This window comes from Triticum aestivum, chromosome 7B (genome assembly GCF_018294505.1).
Source record: "Triticum aestivum cultivar Chinese Spring chromosome 7B, IWGSC CS RefSeq v2.1, whole genome shotgun sequence".
NCBI lineage: Eukaryota > Viridiplantae > Streptophyta > Magnoliopsida > Poales > Poaceae > Triticum > Triticum aestivum.
This window is the reverse complement of record NC_057813.1, coordinates 267819800-267836069: the sequence shown is the minus strand read 5'-3', so window position 1 is coordinate 267836069 and position 16270 is coordinate 267819800. Positions and strand designations below refer to the sequence as shown.

Here is a 16270-nt window from a genome sequence, read left to right as displayed (position 1 = left end):
CCGTCGCCTAGGCCGCGCCCTCCCGCGCCCAGGCCTCATCGGCAACGCGTCCGTGCCCAGGCCGCGCCCAGGCCTCGTCGACCGCGCGTCCGCGCCCGCTCGCCGGCCGCGTGTCCGCGCCCAGCCTCCCGAGGACTCGGTGCCCCGTCATGGCCTTGCCTCCGTGGACGACGGCGGTCGCGACAGCGGAGGAGAACGTGGAGACGGCGGAGAGGGGCGGCACGCTGCAGGTCGGAGGCGGGGCCGGAGAACCTGACGGAGTCGAGGTGGGAGTAGAGGGTGGGAAGGTGGCGGAAGCGGCGAGCGAGCATGAGCCCCGCCCCGGCCATGCGCGCCGTGTGTGGTAGGTGTGAAAGGAAAGGGTGGGGAGAGAGGAGAGAGAAAAGAGAGAAATGGGAGGAGAGAGGAGAGAGAGGGGAGGGAGAGAGGCTGACAGTGGGCCTGTGCATGCAAAAGGCAACTGCCGGCATCCCCGGCTGGCCCTCGGGATCCTGGGTTTGGGGTGAGAGAGTCGGCCATAATTTTGTCCAAATTCAACGATAATTGAGATCGTGGGCATGAGTGGATATTTTTTTGGCCGCCAGCGATGAGAAAGTGCTCTTTGGGGGCTTCCTTGGCGCTAGTGCAGATGCTCGGTGACTGCCGAAGTTAACCACACGACACCACTCGGGCGAAGGCACGCTGCAAGTCCTCGTCGCCGCCCTCCGGTTTTGTATATACACAAATCCACCTCCATCCATCTCCTCGAGACCTACGAATCGCTGATCCCGACCATGGACGCTAACTGGCGGCCCACCCAAGGGTCGGACCCCGCCGCGGCCGCCGCCGGCGTTGACCCGAACGCCCCGCCCGCCGCCGGAGCTGATTGGCGCGCCCAGCTCCAGCCCGAGGCGCGCAGCAGGATCGTCAATAAGATGTAGGGACTCTTCTAATTGATTTGATTTACTTTCCTCTCCCTCTGCCTATAATTGATTTGGTTTGATTCGATCCTTCCTCCGCCTTCCGTTTCAGTAGAAACAAAGAGGAATTTCCTGCGTGTGTTTTCGGGTCAGTTTTGTCATCGATCCATCTGATAGCTTTTATCTAGCCATATCCATAGCGGCACCAACAGATTCGTCGTCGATCTACACACAAGCTCCCAGTTTCTGCGCCGTCAAATTCCCCGCTGTGGGAATTCACTAATCAACTTGTACTACGCCTGCTTTGAATTCATCTTATTTACTTCATTAACTAGAATTATATCTCAACAATTACACACGTTTATTCACCAAGAAGTGCTAGTTTGTCATGCTACCGAGTATCACAACGTGTGATTACCTAGGGTAAACCATTCTATTACTACTACTGCTCCGGGATGCAATTTTGTTCTGTTCTGAAACTAGAGTTTCTCGTTCCTTTCCCAAGGATAATATGCACATGATCACAAGTCATGACTAAATCAACCCCGAAATTACGCTTGCTTATAGAAATATGGTTGAGAATTGGAGATCTACCTTGCCTGCTCTGCCTACTCGTTCCACTTTGTGATGCAACACATTTTATCTACACGACACTTTAAAAGCAAATGCATCCCCCAAATTTATTCACATTTTTACGTCATGTCTGTAGAATGGAAACTCTCAAGAAGCATCTGCCAGTATCTGTGCCAGAGGGACTGAACGAACTTCAAAAAATCGCTGTGCGATTCGAAGAGAAGATCTATACTGCAGCAACCAATCAGGTAATTCAACCTATCTTCACAACTTCTCGGAGCAGAGCACGCATTAGTTATGGGTTTTTTCTTTTAGTAGTCAACAATAGTAGAGCAGACCTGTCCACAATTGGTGTAATTTTTGTTTACATCATGTCTGAGTGCCTTTAGCAGCCCCCCCCCCCCCCCCCCCCCCAGTGAGACCTTGTGTGGCTTTTTAGCTTCCTGATTTTTCTCATGCTTGGGATTAAGCCCGTTAGTTCTGTGCTGCCGGGACTTGAATTGGGGCCATGGGTGTGCCAAGGTCCACACTCAAACCATCTGGAGCACATCCCAGTTATTTTAGCATTTCACACTTAGTATGTATGTAAGTTAATAAGCAACTATGTTTTGAATGCTAGTTACATAATGATAGACAAAACGCTGATCATGATCTTATCATCGATCACATGTTGAATCTTGTAGTATCGTGTACCTTGAGTGTCTTCAGTTAGTTACTCTTCCAATCCATGTTTCTAGGCTACTAGCGGTTGGGGCGCGCCCGTGGCGTGCTGCCAGGTTGAGCGCCCCCCTTCCACGTTATTGCATGGTTCTGACTTGAAAACTAACACGAGTACACAACAGTGGAAACAGGAGATAAGAGATCAGCCTTAGGAGTCATAGATATTATTGATATGTCCTTATAGTTTACATCACCTACGACACAAATGACAGTGGTTCAAAGGCAACGCGCGCAGCACAAAAGCGGAGGCACAATCAATCAACTTCATGGGAGCCAACGTTCAGCTGATCTTCGTCGTCTGGACCACCAGCTGCTCCCTCATCTCTCTCCTGCATGAGGGCCTCTATCTGGGCAGACCTCATGCTATCTTAGGTCTTGGGGAGGAGAAACAGCAGGCTTAGCCCCATGCCGACCGCTTCCGTGAACGATGTGCCGCTGCTCGCTGCTTTCCATCCTGCTGCACGTACTCAACAATGCAATGACAGACAAAATTTCTCAAAGATTGAGCGAACAGAGGCTAGTTGTAATGAGAATTATGAAACTGAAACCACCAATGAGCACACATACCTGAGTCCGTTGACGCGGCCTCGGTCTTGTTGGTGGTGACATCCTCCTGTCAGCTGCCGCCTTTCTTGCCGAGCTCGTCATAGAATGAGATGCCAATAATTAAGATGCACTCCAATTTCCTCATCGCTGTAGTGATGACAAGAGAAAGTAGTCTGAGAACCATTCCAATGCTGCTCGAGAAGCATAACTAAAGTACTAAACATGTCATACAGAAAGCAAAGCTTCGAAAGAACTGCAGTCCCACCTGAGAAACAAGCAGATCTGCTATAGTAGAGAGGGACACGAGGACGTCGTCGAGGCCGAGAAGCTCAGCATCTTCTCCTGTCCGTACCAGGGGCTGCCTCCGCCGCCTTGTATGGTGCCTAGTATGTTGAGAGAAGCATGAAGCTTATTTCTGCCACATAGCTCAAACTGAATAATAATGAATCTATATAGCTGCCATACTCTTCAGAATTCAGAATTTAAGTACTCATTGTTAAATTAATGTCAAAATCAAACAAGGAGAAAATCATCGACAAACCAGCAGTATATTCTTCTAAGTACCAGACCGTGCATAAATCTTATTGCAGAGCAAAATACTAAAATATTAATACAAAATGATCAAGGAAATGCTGAACATAAGTGAAAAAGAAACAAGTTTACCACCAACCTAAGCATGTTTGATGCATGCTTACCAAGACAGAAACATGCCAATAAAAGAGACCCCACATTGTTTTACCTGTAGCCTTACAGGACATATGGCCGCCATGTCAACCTGCAACACAACAATTGTCAACCAAAGAAGAAGAAAACAATGCGAAGATTTAGTTAAATAGTCAAACCTCCTTTGACTGGAAGGTAATAGAATACTTCTCAAGTCCCAAGTGATTTCAGAAAACTGTCGAGTGGAGTTTCAACCACAAGCGTTCCCATAAGAATAGATGTTAGAACAGAAAGCAAATCAAGCCAGAAAGTATATTTAGAGTCTCCAACTATGCAAGCTCACTATTTAAAATTGGTGGCTTCCGCGATTGGAATCGAGCGTGGTTAGACATTTGGGGTGCCTAGTGCCTGGTCCAAGTCTGACCAGGACTGCTAGGGAACTCCCAAGGCCTGGTGATTATTGATGAGGATCAAGAGTTGGAAATATATCCATCACTAAAATAGCCAAACGGTTTCCTCCCATGAAGTAGTAGCTCATTGAGAATTTGTTTAAAAATTATGTAAAGCAAACTCTATATAATACTGTCAATTAAAGACCTGCATACCAGTAGGGAGATAGACAAGCAAAAGAAGCTTACAAGAGAAAATAACACTTGCCTCTGGTCTTTCCATATTTAGTCATGCTTTAGAACTGGTAAATAAGTGTTGCATCCCATTATCTTACCAATTGCAACAACATTAAATATCTGCAAAAGCACCAAAGACTGAAATTAACAGATGGGTCTATGTTACTGAAACTCAATATCATCTTAGGAAAATAATTACCAGTGCCCGCTGCTCAAGCAATTGGCATGATATAATTAGGCAAGCACATAAATACATACTCCATTGTCCATTGGAATGTTAAACTTCAGAAGAATCTATTTTTCGGTTAAATAAACAACAACAATCATGGCAAAAGATGCTATCAAGAGGAATTATCTTAAATAATATTTAGCAATCACAGAAGCTCTAACAGCAAGGCACTGGAAGGGTGAGACAAACGAAAGTGCATGCATACAACTATCCGTTGATGGTCCAAGAAGAGAAGCTCTAACAGCAAGGCACTGGAAGAAAGAGGAACGGAAAATCAGGAAGAAAGAAGTGCATGTGTACATGTACATGTGTCGTGCTTCTCTTGTTGATGCCTTTCTTGTTCGTTGGGTCAACGGACGGCAACACTGGAGCAGGACAGAGCTGGTTGTCTGTGCGGCCCATGCTGCTTATGCCGAGGGAGACCTACACTTTCAGACTCACAACGAGGTCATCTTCAAGCACATCACCAGCGCTCCCTGAATTTCCATCGAACGAAACGTGATGAGAACTAAGTACTGCCACAACACAAGCATAGCTAAAAATAGAGAGCTGTGGAACAATTTGAGTGGGCTGTTGGTAGAATATGACACGGGAACGGAGTTACATGTAATGTGTATTAATTTTATCACGGGTAGCAGACAAGCAAAGAGTGGTTGCACCTGAGTTCTAAACTGGCAACCTGCACATGCGTGTTTCTCTAAATTTATTCTGAATACAAAAACAACTTTAGATTTTGCTACATCTGTATGCATCATCTCTAAAATAGAAACAGAGTTACATGTATGTGTTGGTTAGTGAAGAAGAAAGCTCACTCTGTGTCAAGGTGGTGCCATGCGGCAACGGAGGATCTGGAGTGCGACCTGTTCATAGGCGTTTAAAACTGCAGAGAACCATGACAGGAAACAAGAAACACACTACCTAGCATACCCTGGAGGGGGCATGGGGGCGCACCTTGACGATCTCCATGGCGTCCCGAGAAGAAGCTCCTCCTCGAGCACCTCTGTCGCGGATCTATGGAGAAGCGGGGATCCTGGACGAGCTCCTCTCCCGGCGGCAAGATGAGGATCTGCGAAGACGTCCTGGTCAACGCCATCACCTCGCCTCCAACTTGCGCAGGTCGCGCCTGCCCAGATTTTGCACCACTGCCCACCGGTTCTCCAGATCATGCTCGGCCACCACGCTGTCTTGGCTCAGCTCTGCCCATGACGGCCGCCATGTCCGCGTCGCCGTTGGCCGCTGCTGCTCCTCCACTGCGGGCCGCCGCAGCTCTCTGCCTGTCGTTGCTGCCACGAGGCCGTCGGCCACCGCTGCTCCTTCGGCAGCCGCATCCAGTCGTTGCTGTGGAGCCTGGGGCAGGAGGAGGAGAGGGCATGAGCGCAAGGGAGGGTGGCGGCGGTTACCCTAGCCGGGTGCGAGGGGAGAAGCACTCGTTTTTGTTTTCTTTTTGTATTTCTTCGTTCGTTCGGTAAAACCTGGCGCAGTAAAAATAGACAGGTGGACACCGCGAGGAGTCGCCCTTACCGCGACGCTTATTGTGTTTGATGTGTCCATGCATCCAAATTTGTTATAAGATGAAATAAAACTATCTTCTGTTAAAAGGATAGACCCAAGTCCACGGGATACAGAATGGTATACAATCATTTATCTTGGGCCGAAAATCAAACAAGACCTTACTCGACTGTATCTACTCCAAGCTGGTAAAAAAAAATCAAATGTATTTATTTTGGTTGTGGTGTATTATATATCACTATTTCCATTTCGCTTTTCTGTTCCTCTGGCTTATTTGTGGCAAACCTTGGAGCAGCCTACGACTGTTCATCATATTGCCCAACTCAGTTATGGTGAATATTTGTTTATTTGATAAAGTTAGGGAACACTGTTTTGATTTGGGTTTTCTGTTCACATCACTTATTTGAGGCAGTGTGTTTTGCTGCCTAGGTGACTTTTTTTGAATTCAGATGTTAAAGCTGAAACATCTTCTCGACTGTGCTAAACTTCTAATCACACCAGAACTGTTGGTTGCAATAATTTGGTATATAACTTACATCATTTTCTTTTGTATTATTCAGTCTGATTATTTGCGGAAGATTTCTCTGAAAATGCTCTCTATGGAGACGAAGACACAACAGGCTCCTGGAAATGCTCAAGTGATACCAAATCAAAACAACTCCGGTAAGGTACCATATATATAGTAAATAGAGGTTGCATATTTTATTGTTCACTTGAATGTCAATATTTTTATTGCATCATGTGCTGAGATTATGTGCTTTATTACATAAAATCACCCTCCACCCTTCAGCATAATGTACAAGAATTTTGCATCTAGCTTGTGTCATGAACCCGGAGCGATACGGTAAGTGCCTCAATTCAGTGGTCAGACCTCCGGTTCCGCGGTCCAACCTGTTGGTTCAATAAATATTATTGCACGGTTTTTTCTACTAGATAACAAACAAACAGCCTAGTTAGTTATTCGATTGGGGCAGTCCCTCTTTCTACCTTAAAGATGGTCTGATTCTTTGCACATACAGAATATTTTGTTGACCCTGGTCCAGCGCTCGATTGGGTTGTTCAACCGGGTTTTCGCCGGTTCACAGCAGGCTGATTGGATGAACAGCCTTCACTGTGAACTGGATTGGAACATGGCTTGGTTCTGGTATATTTTTGCCAGACCAGTGGTCTGGTCGTTTTTAATAAGGATGCATGTGTCAGCATGAGTATTGAAAAAGATCCATTTTTTAAGTTGAGCTATTGCAAAAGTTCCCTTTCAATCTTGAACTCGGAAACTGGTTGTTTTTAACCGTGAACTACTAAATCAGTTTTCTTTACCCCCTTAGCCCTAACCATGGTGGTTTTATGCTGATGTGGCATCAACTTATACACCTTAGCAGCAATTTAAGAAATAAAATATTAAAAGTTTGAAACATCAGAAAAAACCATAATCAGTGTTCTTTAAAAAAAAGGATATTCAGGTTGGCTATTTGGAAAAACGTTTTCTTTAACTAGGGGACTCGAAGAACGGTTTTTCACACTGGCTAGCAACAAGTCATCAGAAATAATGTATTGTGATGTTGAGGTATATTGTAATTAAGAAATAATGTCACACCTTAACCCTTCTGAATTTTCAAAATAATTAAGATTTTACCAAAGGAAATTATTTTTTAATTTCCTTTTCTTTTATATTCTAAGCATAACCTTTAGTTAAGTTGCTGAGGTATATTGTGATGCCAATGCCATATGTCTACCATGTGCCTTCTGAGTCAGCAGAAACCACTTGTGATAGGACAAAAGGGGTAAAATGAATGGATTGAACAGTTCAAGGATAAAAACAACTGATTTCAGAGTTAAGATTGCAAAGTGAACTTCTGCAACCGTTCAGAATTAAAAAGTGGGTTTCTTCCAGGAAGTTGATTAATGTTGTGAAACCACACCAGTGGTGGAGCTAGCTGACAGATGACTAAGGGGGCAAATGACGAAATATAATTTTCTAAAGGGACCATAAACTATATTTCTCTCAATTTGTGACACCCAAATACTGAATTACATTGCTTCTTCACAAAAAAAAATTCCAAGAGGGGGGGGGGGGGGGGGGAGGGGGTGCATGGCGCCTGCAGTAATACACATAGCTCCGCCAGTGAACGACCCACTCATGGAATGATTATACCATATGGTAGGTTAAATGTAACTTAGCTTTATGTTGGACCATTCAGTTACAGTAACATTGGACCATCTTCTGCTCTTTGTAGAATTGTGTTTATGCTCTCCTTGCTACTACTCAGCTGTGATCTGCTTCTCAGTTTGTCGCAAAGGAACTAGCCATTAGCTGTTAAATCAGTTGATCAGCTCTGAGCTGTACTTACCTTGACTCCCGTCTTAACGAAAAGATACGCAAACACTTGTTTGCATGCTCACTAAAACAAATCAGGTTGACAGCCCTTTAAGGCTTTAATTGCTCTGGCACATGTTTTTTTCTCATTGAAAATGCAGAACTTCCTAATTTGATCTGTAAGATGCTGCTTTCAGCGCTTTGTGTGCCTGTTACAGTTCCGCAAGAAGTATTTATTCACAAGATACTTTCTTAACACACTATATGACACTTTCTCTAAAACAGCTCATGGACTCCCACCACAAGGCAGCAATCAAGCACAAACATCAGTAATTCCCTTGATGTCTCAGCAACAGGCCCGGCAGCCAAATAGCTCTACATCTGTACAAGCTTCTTCCCTCGCTAATATCGGACAGAACTTGCCAGGTGTCAACCAAACATCAACGATGCAGAATGCGTCTGTCATGCCACAGAACACAATGAATAATGGCTTGGCGCAAGGCACTTCACAAGATATTTATGCTGTACAAAGGCAAATGGCAGGAAGGCAGCAACAGCAACAATCACAGCAATTAATTTATCATCAGCAGCAAATGCTTATGAAACAGAAATTGCAGCAGAATGCACTTATGCAACCGCATATTCAGCAGCAGCAATCTTTGTTGCAGCCAACACAGATGCAATCTTCACAGCAATCCATGATGCAAATGTCATCTGGCCTTCACCCTGGGCAGTCTACCGTTCCACAGACGCAGCCAATGGCCATGCAGTCAGCTACTCAGAGTGGTATTCAACAGAATCAATTGAATTCCGTACAACAATCTGTGCAATCATTGCTCCAGCAACCTCAGCAATCTGTTGGGAGGCAGCAGCAACAAGCACAGCCCTCCATGCATCAACAGCCTTCTCTGCAGAGTCTGCAGCCCAATATTCCTTTACAACAGCAGCATCAACAGTTGATGGGACAGCAACCAAATGTACAACAAAATCAGCTAATTGGTCAACAGAATGGTGCTATGGAGATGCAGCAGCAACAGAGGCTACCAGTTCAGTCAAATAATCTCTTGAGTGTGCAGCAAACACAGCAGATGTTGAACCAGACGTCTACGCCTTTGCATCAGCCGCAACAATTGGGCTCTCAGTCAAACATGTCGAGTCTACAGCAGCAGCAACAAAATCAACAGCCGCAGCAGCTTCTTGGGACTGTACCTAATGTTTCAAACATGCAGCGGATGCATATGCTCCAAACAAAAGTTCAGCAACCACAGCAACAACAGCATGCTCAGCAGCCACCAATGGGTTTGATGCAACCTCAGTCTCAACACAACCTACCTCAACAATCGCAACAGCATCTTATGTCGCAGTTCCAGTCTCAGCCTAACCAACTACAACAGCAATTAGGGATGCAGCAATCCTCCATGCAGCAAAGACTTCAAACTTCAGGAGGCATGCTCTTGCAACAAAATAACATGGATCAGCAAAAACAATTTATTCAGGCACATAGGGGCCTTCCAGAAGTTTCCTCTAGTAGTAAGTTTTCACATGCACTTTGTTTGTAGATCCATTGTATGCTCTTACTGTTCTCCCTTTTTTTCCCCTCCTTGTTCTTGTGTATATCTTCCTGTTGTGTTACTTTCTTGTACAGTTCAAACTAACTTATTGATCTGGCCTCTCATTATTTTCGTCTTACATAGTACTCCCTCCGTTCCTTTATGTAAGGTGTATTTGCTGTTGTAGTTGGTTAGGCTGATTATCCCTAATCCTCCATGCAGCAATCCTCTTGCAACAAACAGATTATGAAATTAGTGTTTATGGTACATGAACTAGCTTGAAATTAATGAAACTTTTTTGGAGATGACAACCAGATTCATATTTCAGATGTATTTATATGTTTTTGACGAGTAAAATGCACCACAGGTCCTAGAACTATCAAGGGGGTGTCAAGTTATCTCTAAAAGCTTCAAAACTGCATTTTACTCTTTTTTTACCTGCAGTAAGGTGGATAGAATGACAGCTCGAAGATGGAATTATGTACTATGATATTTAGTGATCAAGTACTCTGTAATCATCATGTTGACTAAACTGACCTTATTGATCTTCTGTTACTCTCGTTCACTACATTGTTTCTTCTTGTTTGTTGGATTTGTTTCTGAAAATGATACTGTATTGTGCAATGATCATGATGACAAAGCTGACCATATTGATCTTCTGTGATTCTTCATTTTGGTTCACAAGTCTTCCAATTGCCCCTGCATTCCATCCTACAATGTTCTTCTAGCTTGTTATTTGTTGGCTTGTTCATTGTATCCTGGTACTCTTTGACAACCTTGCTTGTTATGCAGCATCTGCGGACTCTACTGCTCAAACAGGCCATGCAGGTGCAGGTGATTGGCAAGAGGAGATATATCAAATGGTGAGACATCATACTTAATTACCGATATCATCATTTTTGGTACTCCCTTTCATGTAACTTCCTAAAATTCGTAGACAGTGGCCCCTAGAACAAAGAGGTTAGAAGATGAAACAACCTGCCAATTCCTCTTCTGGAATTGGAACCGGAATTTCATACAACGCAATAGTCTAGTCTAGTGTGTAGATGCACTACATTCTGGCAATCTTATAAGATCCCGGCTCATCTGTCTGTACATTCTGGCAGTCTTCTTATAAGATCCCGGCTCATCTGTCTGTACGCCTGGCTACTATCAAGACTGCACCGCTCGACGGGGGAGGTCGTGGTAGCATATATATGAACAAAGCATACTGATGGCTTTGAATTGCGTCATCGGACGAGACCCTTGACGCTCGCTAGGCCCTTAGGCACGCGTCCTTAAGTGCTCGCCGACGAGCCGAAACCGGCATGCATTACTACGGCAGTTGGTGAGACTCTGTCTATGCATTGAAAGAGAGACTGCCCTGCCCTCATGAATCTGACGCTACTGCATGACACCCATGAGACTATATCACACGAGCCGTACACGGACAGACAAATGCGGTTCACAGACACGTGACTGACGTGCTACGTATCACAAGGATATGCGCGATATACAGAAGGATACGTATACAATGCATAGGTTCCTCCCAGGCATACACATGGATCCGTCACGGCTAGCGGACCAAAGCTGTGTCCGTCTCGCCGACGTGCGTCACTTGTGAAAACGGGACGTAACGGCCTGCCCGTACATATCAAAACCTACACAACATGCTGGTCGACCGGTGGAACCTGTGACGTACAGATTCTTGTGACGGCGAATCCTTCGTCAGCACACACTGGGCAGGCTTTTTGTCAGACCATTATGCATAAAGTGGCCAGAACCGGCCTGCCACCAGAGCTCAGTTAGCCCATCACATGGGTTTCAGACGGTACCACACCAGGCAGCTAGTGCGAATCACGAAGCGAGACCACTGTACCGATAGCTCTTTCTAGGGTAAGCTATGATAGAAAATCCTCCTCGAAAAGATAAATCCCGAATGTTCGGATTTTGTCCATGGCAAATCAAACGGTTTTTATGGCAACTTTAGTTAACGCGAGGATGACAAGTTTAGTTCACACGCATGGCAATTTCCTGGCAAAAAAACCAAAAAAAACTGCGGGTGGAATTGCCATGCTTAGCAACTAAACTTGCCATCCAACTAAAGTTGCCATGAAAAACTTTCGATTTGCCATGGGCAAAATCCGAACGTTCGGGACTTAGCGCGGTCCAATATATATGTATATATATATTATATGTACACGGAATTCTGTATGAATGTGGGGTATGGAGCATACATCCATAGAGTATGTAGATGTAGTAAATCCTCAAGGCAGTTAGCAATCTTTTTTAAAGCGATTTTATTTATGGGCATCATAGTTTCTTATGTTATTTTAGATCTGTATGCTTCTAAAAGTACTTGAAGTACCTTGCCAGAGCCATATTTGCTGACTTAGACAAACCATGATCTATTAGCTGTTCTGTTTTCATCTCTATATAGCTTCTGCGCCAAACTTATGTATATGTGGTCTTTGTCAACAGATTAAGAGCTTGAAGGACCAATACTTTGCAGAACTCAGTGAATTGTTCAATAAGATATCTGTGAAGCTACAGCATGTTGACAGCATTATACCACCTCAAAAGCCATCTGAGCAGTATGATAGAATGAAGAGCTTTAAAATAATGTTGGAACGTATATTACAAATGCTGCAAATTAGCAAGAGTACTATCCAACCTGCTATGAGGGACAAAGTTCCTCAATACGAGAAACAGATTATCAGTATCTTGAATTCACAAAGAAGGAAGCCAGTACAGCCACAAATACAGCAACACTTCCAGCCACCTGCAGGACAAGCTCCTAATTCTAGCATTTCACAGCAGCAACAGCCTTCCCAAACTTTGCAGCAGCATGATAGTCATACTAATCCTCAAGCAAGTTTGTCAAGCATGAGCACCGGGTTACAGTCCTCTAGTGCAGCTGGTATCCAGCATGTACCTGCGCCTCCAACAAAGAACTTCAGTGCCCCCACACAGCAAAATGGTGCAAACATACAGCATCAGGCTGACTCTAATTTGGAGACTGCTCAAGGAGGCAATTTCAATTCTTTGCAGCATGGTTCAGTGAGTAGCGCATTACAACAGGGAAGCACTGTGCCGATGCAGGGAGCAATGAATACACAACTGCAGACAAGTAGTAGCATGTTATCTCACAACTCAGTGAGTACGATGCAACCTAACGGTAACTCCATGCAAGCAAATGCAAGTTCATTTCAGCAGCTGAAGCAGCAACAGCAGGATCATCAAATGATGCAGAGTCAGCAAATGAAGCGTCAGATGTTTCAACAGTACCAGCAAAAGCAACAAATGCTTCAACAGCAGCTCCCAGTACAGCAACACTTGCAGAAACAGCAGCCAGTACAGATGCAGATTCCACAGCTTCATGCTGGAAATGACGTTAACGAGTTAAAGGTTAGACAAGGAACTGCAATGAAACCTGGTATGTATCAACAGCACTTGGGCCAACGCAGTAACTATTATCATCAGCAGTTGAAACAGAGTGGTGCTTTCCCAATTTCGTCCCCACAAAACAACCTTCAAGCATCATCCCCACAAATTTCTCACCATTCTCCTCAGGTTGATCAGCACAATCCATTGCCATCTCAAGTCAAGACTGGGACACCCTTGCATTCAGCTAACTCACCATTTGTTCCATCACCATCCCCGTCTATCGCCCCTTCTCCTATACCAGTGGATTCAGACAAACCACACTCCAATATATCATCACTTACTAATACTGGGCAGGCTGGACATCAGCAAACATCCCTAGTGCCACAAACACAATCGATTGCTGTGAACACACCAGGGATATCAGCATCGCCCTTGCTAGCAGAATTTACAAGCGTGGATGGAAGTCAGGCTAACATGCCAACTCAAGCTCCAACCAAATCAAGTGCAGTAGAAAGGCCTCTGGATCGCTTACTTAAAGCAGTAAGTATCCTGTGAACTTATATTTACTTTCTGTGTAATTTTTTGTGCTTTAATCGGTGTTGTTCTGAATGTAACCCCCCCCCCCCCCCCCCTCCCCGACTCCAGAAAGAAGGCACACACACTTTTCAAAATTCAAGTTTTACCATAAATTTAATGAATGAAATGGGGGTACATGTCACATAAGTTATACCATTAAATTCGTATCAGAAAGAATTTTCCAATGGTAATTTTTAAAGTTACATAACTTACGTATTATATTGTTCTAATTGATGGTCGAAGTTAAATCTTGAAAAGCGTGCAGGTCCTCCTTTTGGAGTAGGAGGGAGTATTGTAAAACTTGACGATGGCCAGACTGTTCTGAAGCATACTGGCATAAAAAGAATGAGGGCCAAGAATGGCAATTTGATTATAGGAGTTAGATATATCATTCCCTTTTCTGGTCCACTAAAATTAACTAGTTGCTCAAATGATAGGAATTTCACATAATCATTTTTGTTCTTACCATCTGAAGATCCGAAACATGTTAAGTGTAACATGAAAATATGTTACTCCACTTCGGTCAACTAGTTTTTCACATGATGGAGGTGCTGCCTATCCATGTCCATTCTTGCTATCCTAATATTCGAAAGTTCATGTGAAAACAAAAAGAATTGACCTGGTTTCATTACTTCTGTTGATTTTTACTGTACAGAATCCAGATTTTTTGTCTGGTAGTCTGTTCTGCTGTTGTGGTAAATACATAAGAAGCCATTTACACTGTTCAGTTTAGTCCTTTAAATTAGTTGATACATGGTCTTCCAGTTATTATCTTTTGCCTGTTTTATGTTCAACGGTGTGTTACATGCAGTTGCGAACAACACAGCGCGAGTCTCTTAATGCTGCAGTTAGCGACATTCGATCTGTTGTCAGCATGATTGACAGGATTGCTGGGTCAGCACCTGGTAATGGCTCGAGAGCTGCCGTTGGTGAAGATTTAGTTGCTATGACAAAGTGCCGGTTACAAGCCAGGAATTTTATAACAAATGATGGAAGTGGTGCATCGAAGAAAATGAAGCGTGATACAAGTGCCATGCCTCTTAATGTGTCATCAGCTGGAAGTGTCAACGATAGCTTCAAGCAAACATTTAGTGTAGATACCCCTGATCTACAATCAACTGCAACCTCACAGGCCAAGTGGCAAAAAATTGAGGTATGTTATTAAGATTATCTGTTGAGAAACAAGAGAACGTTATTTTTATCCAGTAGTTATACTTGAAGCAGTGGTTATTTATTTATTTACTTTTTCTATAGAAGGGAAGGGAATGTAGTTCCTTTGACTGGTAATTGTTGGCTACCTTGCATTTTCACTGGCATTTGGTCCATGTTTGTGCAGGTAAATCATGCTCTCTTGGAGGAGATCCAGGAGATAAACCAACAGCTCATAGACACGGAGCTCCATGTATGTGAGGACGATGCTGAGTCATTCGCTGGTACATGTGAAGGAGCTGAAGGGACAGTCATCAAATGCACATTTACTGCTGTGGCTGTTAGTCCGAGCTTGAAGTCCATTTTTGCATCTGCACAGATGGTAAGCTTTTGAAAGCACACTATGTTGTGGATCTATTTCATCTGCTCATTTCTTCTTGTTGGAATGTGCTAGAGCCCAATTATGCCGTTGAGGTTGCTTGTTCCTGCTAGCTACCCTAAATGCTCCCCGGTGCTCCTCGACAAGTTTCCGGATGAACAAAGGTCCGTAGTCACTCTGTCCATTAGTCCCCGCGTATCACCATGTCCAAGTGTAGCTTATTATTAGGTGAAGATTGAACTAACTGTGCTGCAATGGACCTGCATCAGAAACTCGGAAGACCTGTCTATGAAAGCAAAGTCAAAGTTTAGCATATTACTGCGCGGTCTAGCTGAGCCCATGTCGCTGCGAGAAATCGCAAGGACATGGGACGCTTGTGCACGCAAAACCATTGCAGAGTATGCTCAGAAGACTGGCGGAGGAAGTTTCAGTTCGAGTTATGGTTGCTGGGAAAGTTGTGTAGGTGCTTGATCCGTCTATTATGTTTTGTGGTGGCGTCAAACTTCATTTTACGTGCTCAAGTGCAGTTCCGATCCCTTGGTGGTTATAGTTGCCTTTATACTCCCTCCGTCCCAAAATTCTTGTCTTAAATTTGTCCAAATACGGATGTAACAAATCACGTTTTAGTATTAGATACATCCGTATCTAGATAAATATAAGACAATAATTTAGGGATGGAGGGAGTACAACAGTTGAGCAAATACACGTGTGCTGTATTTGTGATTGTATTTATACAAACTCACTGTTGGCTTGATAGTTAGAGGCCCTTTTGTGCTATATTATTCATATTTGTTATGAGTAGTTGTGAGCAACTATATTAGTAGTAAATGGAAAATATAAATGATGAACGTTACCCTTATTAGAGGTATTCTCGACCTCTTTGCTCTCAGGATATTTTTCATCTAAAAAGTAGGTGGTGAGGTGAACTGGTAACCTCAACTGAACTATTCTGGCGACCAAATTGGCTAACCTTTTCTTTTCTTTTACTAAAAGACATGTTTGTTTCACTGTTTTCTGGTACGGTGCTATGCAAAACCGGAATTGCTCCACAGACGACGTAGTGCGGTCGATCTATGTACGATCAATAATCCAAAGGACCTTACACTGCTGTGGATGAGATCCTCTGGCTGGATTATTGTTGTCCGCTGGTCGTCCATATTTTATCGTCCGT

At 44.0% G+C, this 16270-nt stretch overlaps 1 protein-coding gene across 1 annotated transcript; it reads left to right on the top strand.

Annotated features, from left to right (window-relative positions):
- Positions 1 to 583: 583 nt before the first annotated feature.
- On the top strand, positions 584 to 15958 carry LOC123159434 (mediator of RNA polymerase II transcription subunit 15a). The gene is made up of 10 exons (XM_044577269.1): positions 584 to 916; positions 1609 to 1720; positions 6326 to 6428; positions 8365 to 9609; positions 10422 to 10492; positions 12090 to 13535; positions 14383 to 14724; positions 14908 to 15102; positions 15175 to 15263; positions 15369 to 15958. Exons 1-10 carry the CDS (start codon positions 774 to 776, stop codon positions 15568 to 15570), a joined length of 3948 nt encoding a protein of 1315 aa, XP_044433204.1. The 5' UTR covers positions 584 to 773; the 3' UTR covers positions 15571 to 15958.
- Positions 15959 to 16270: the final 312 nt, after the last annotated feature.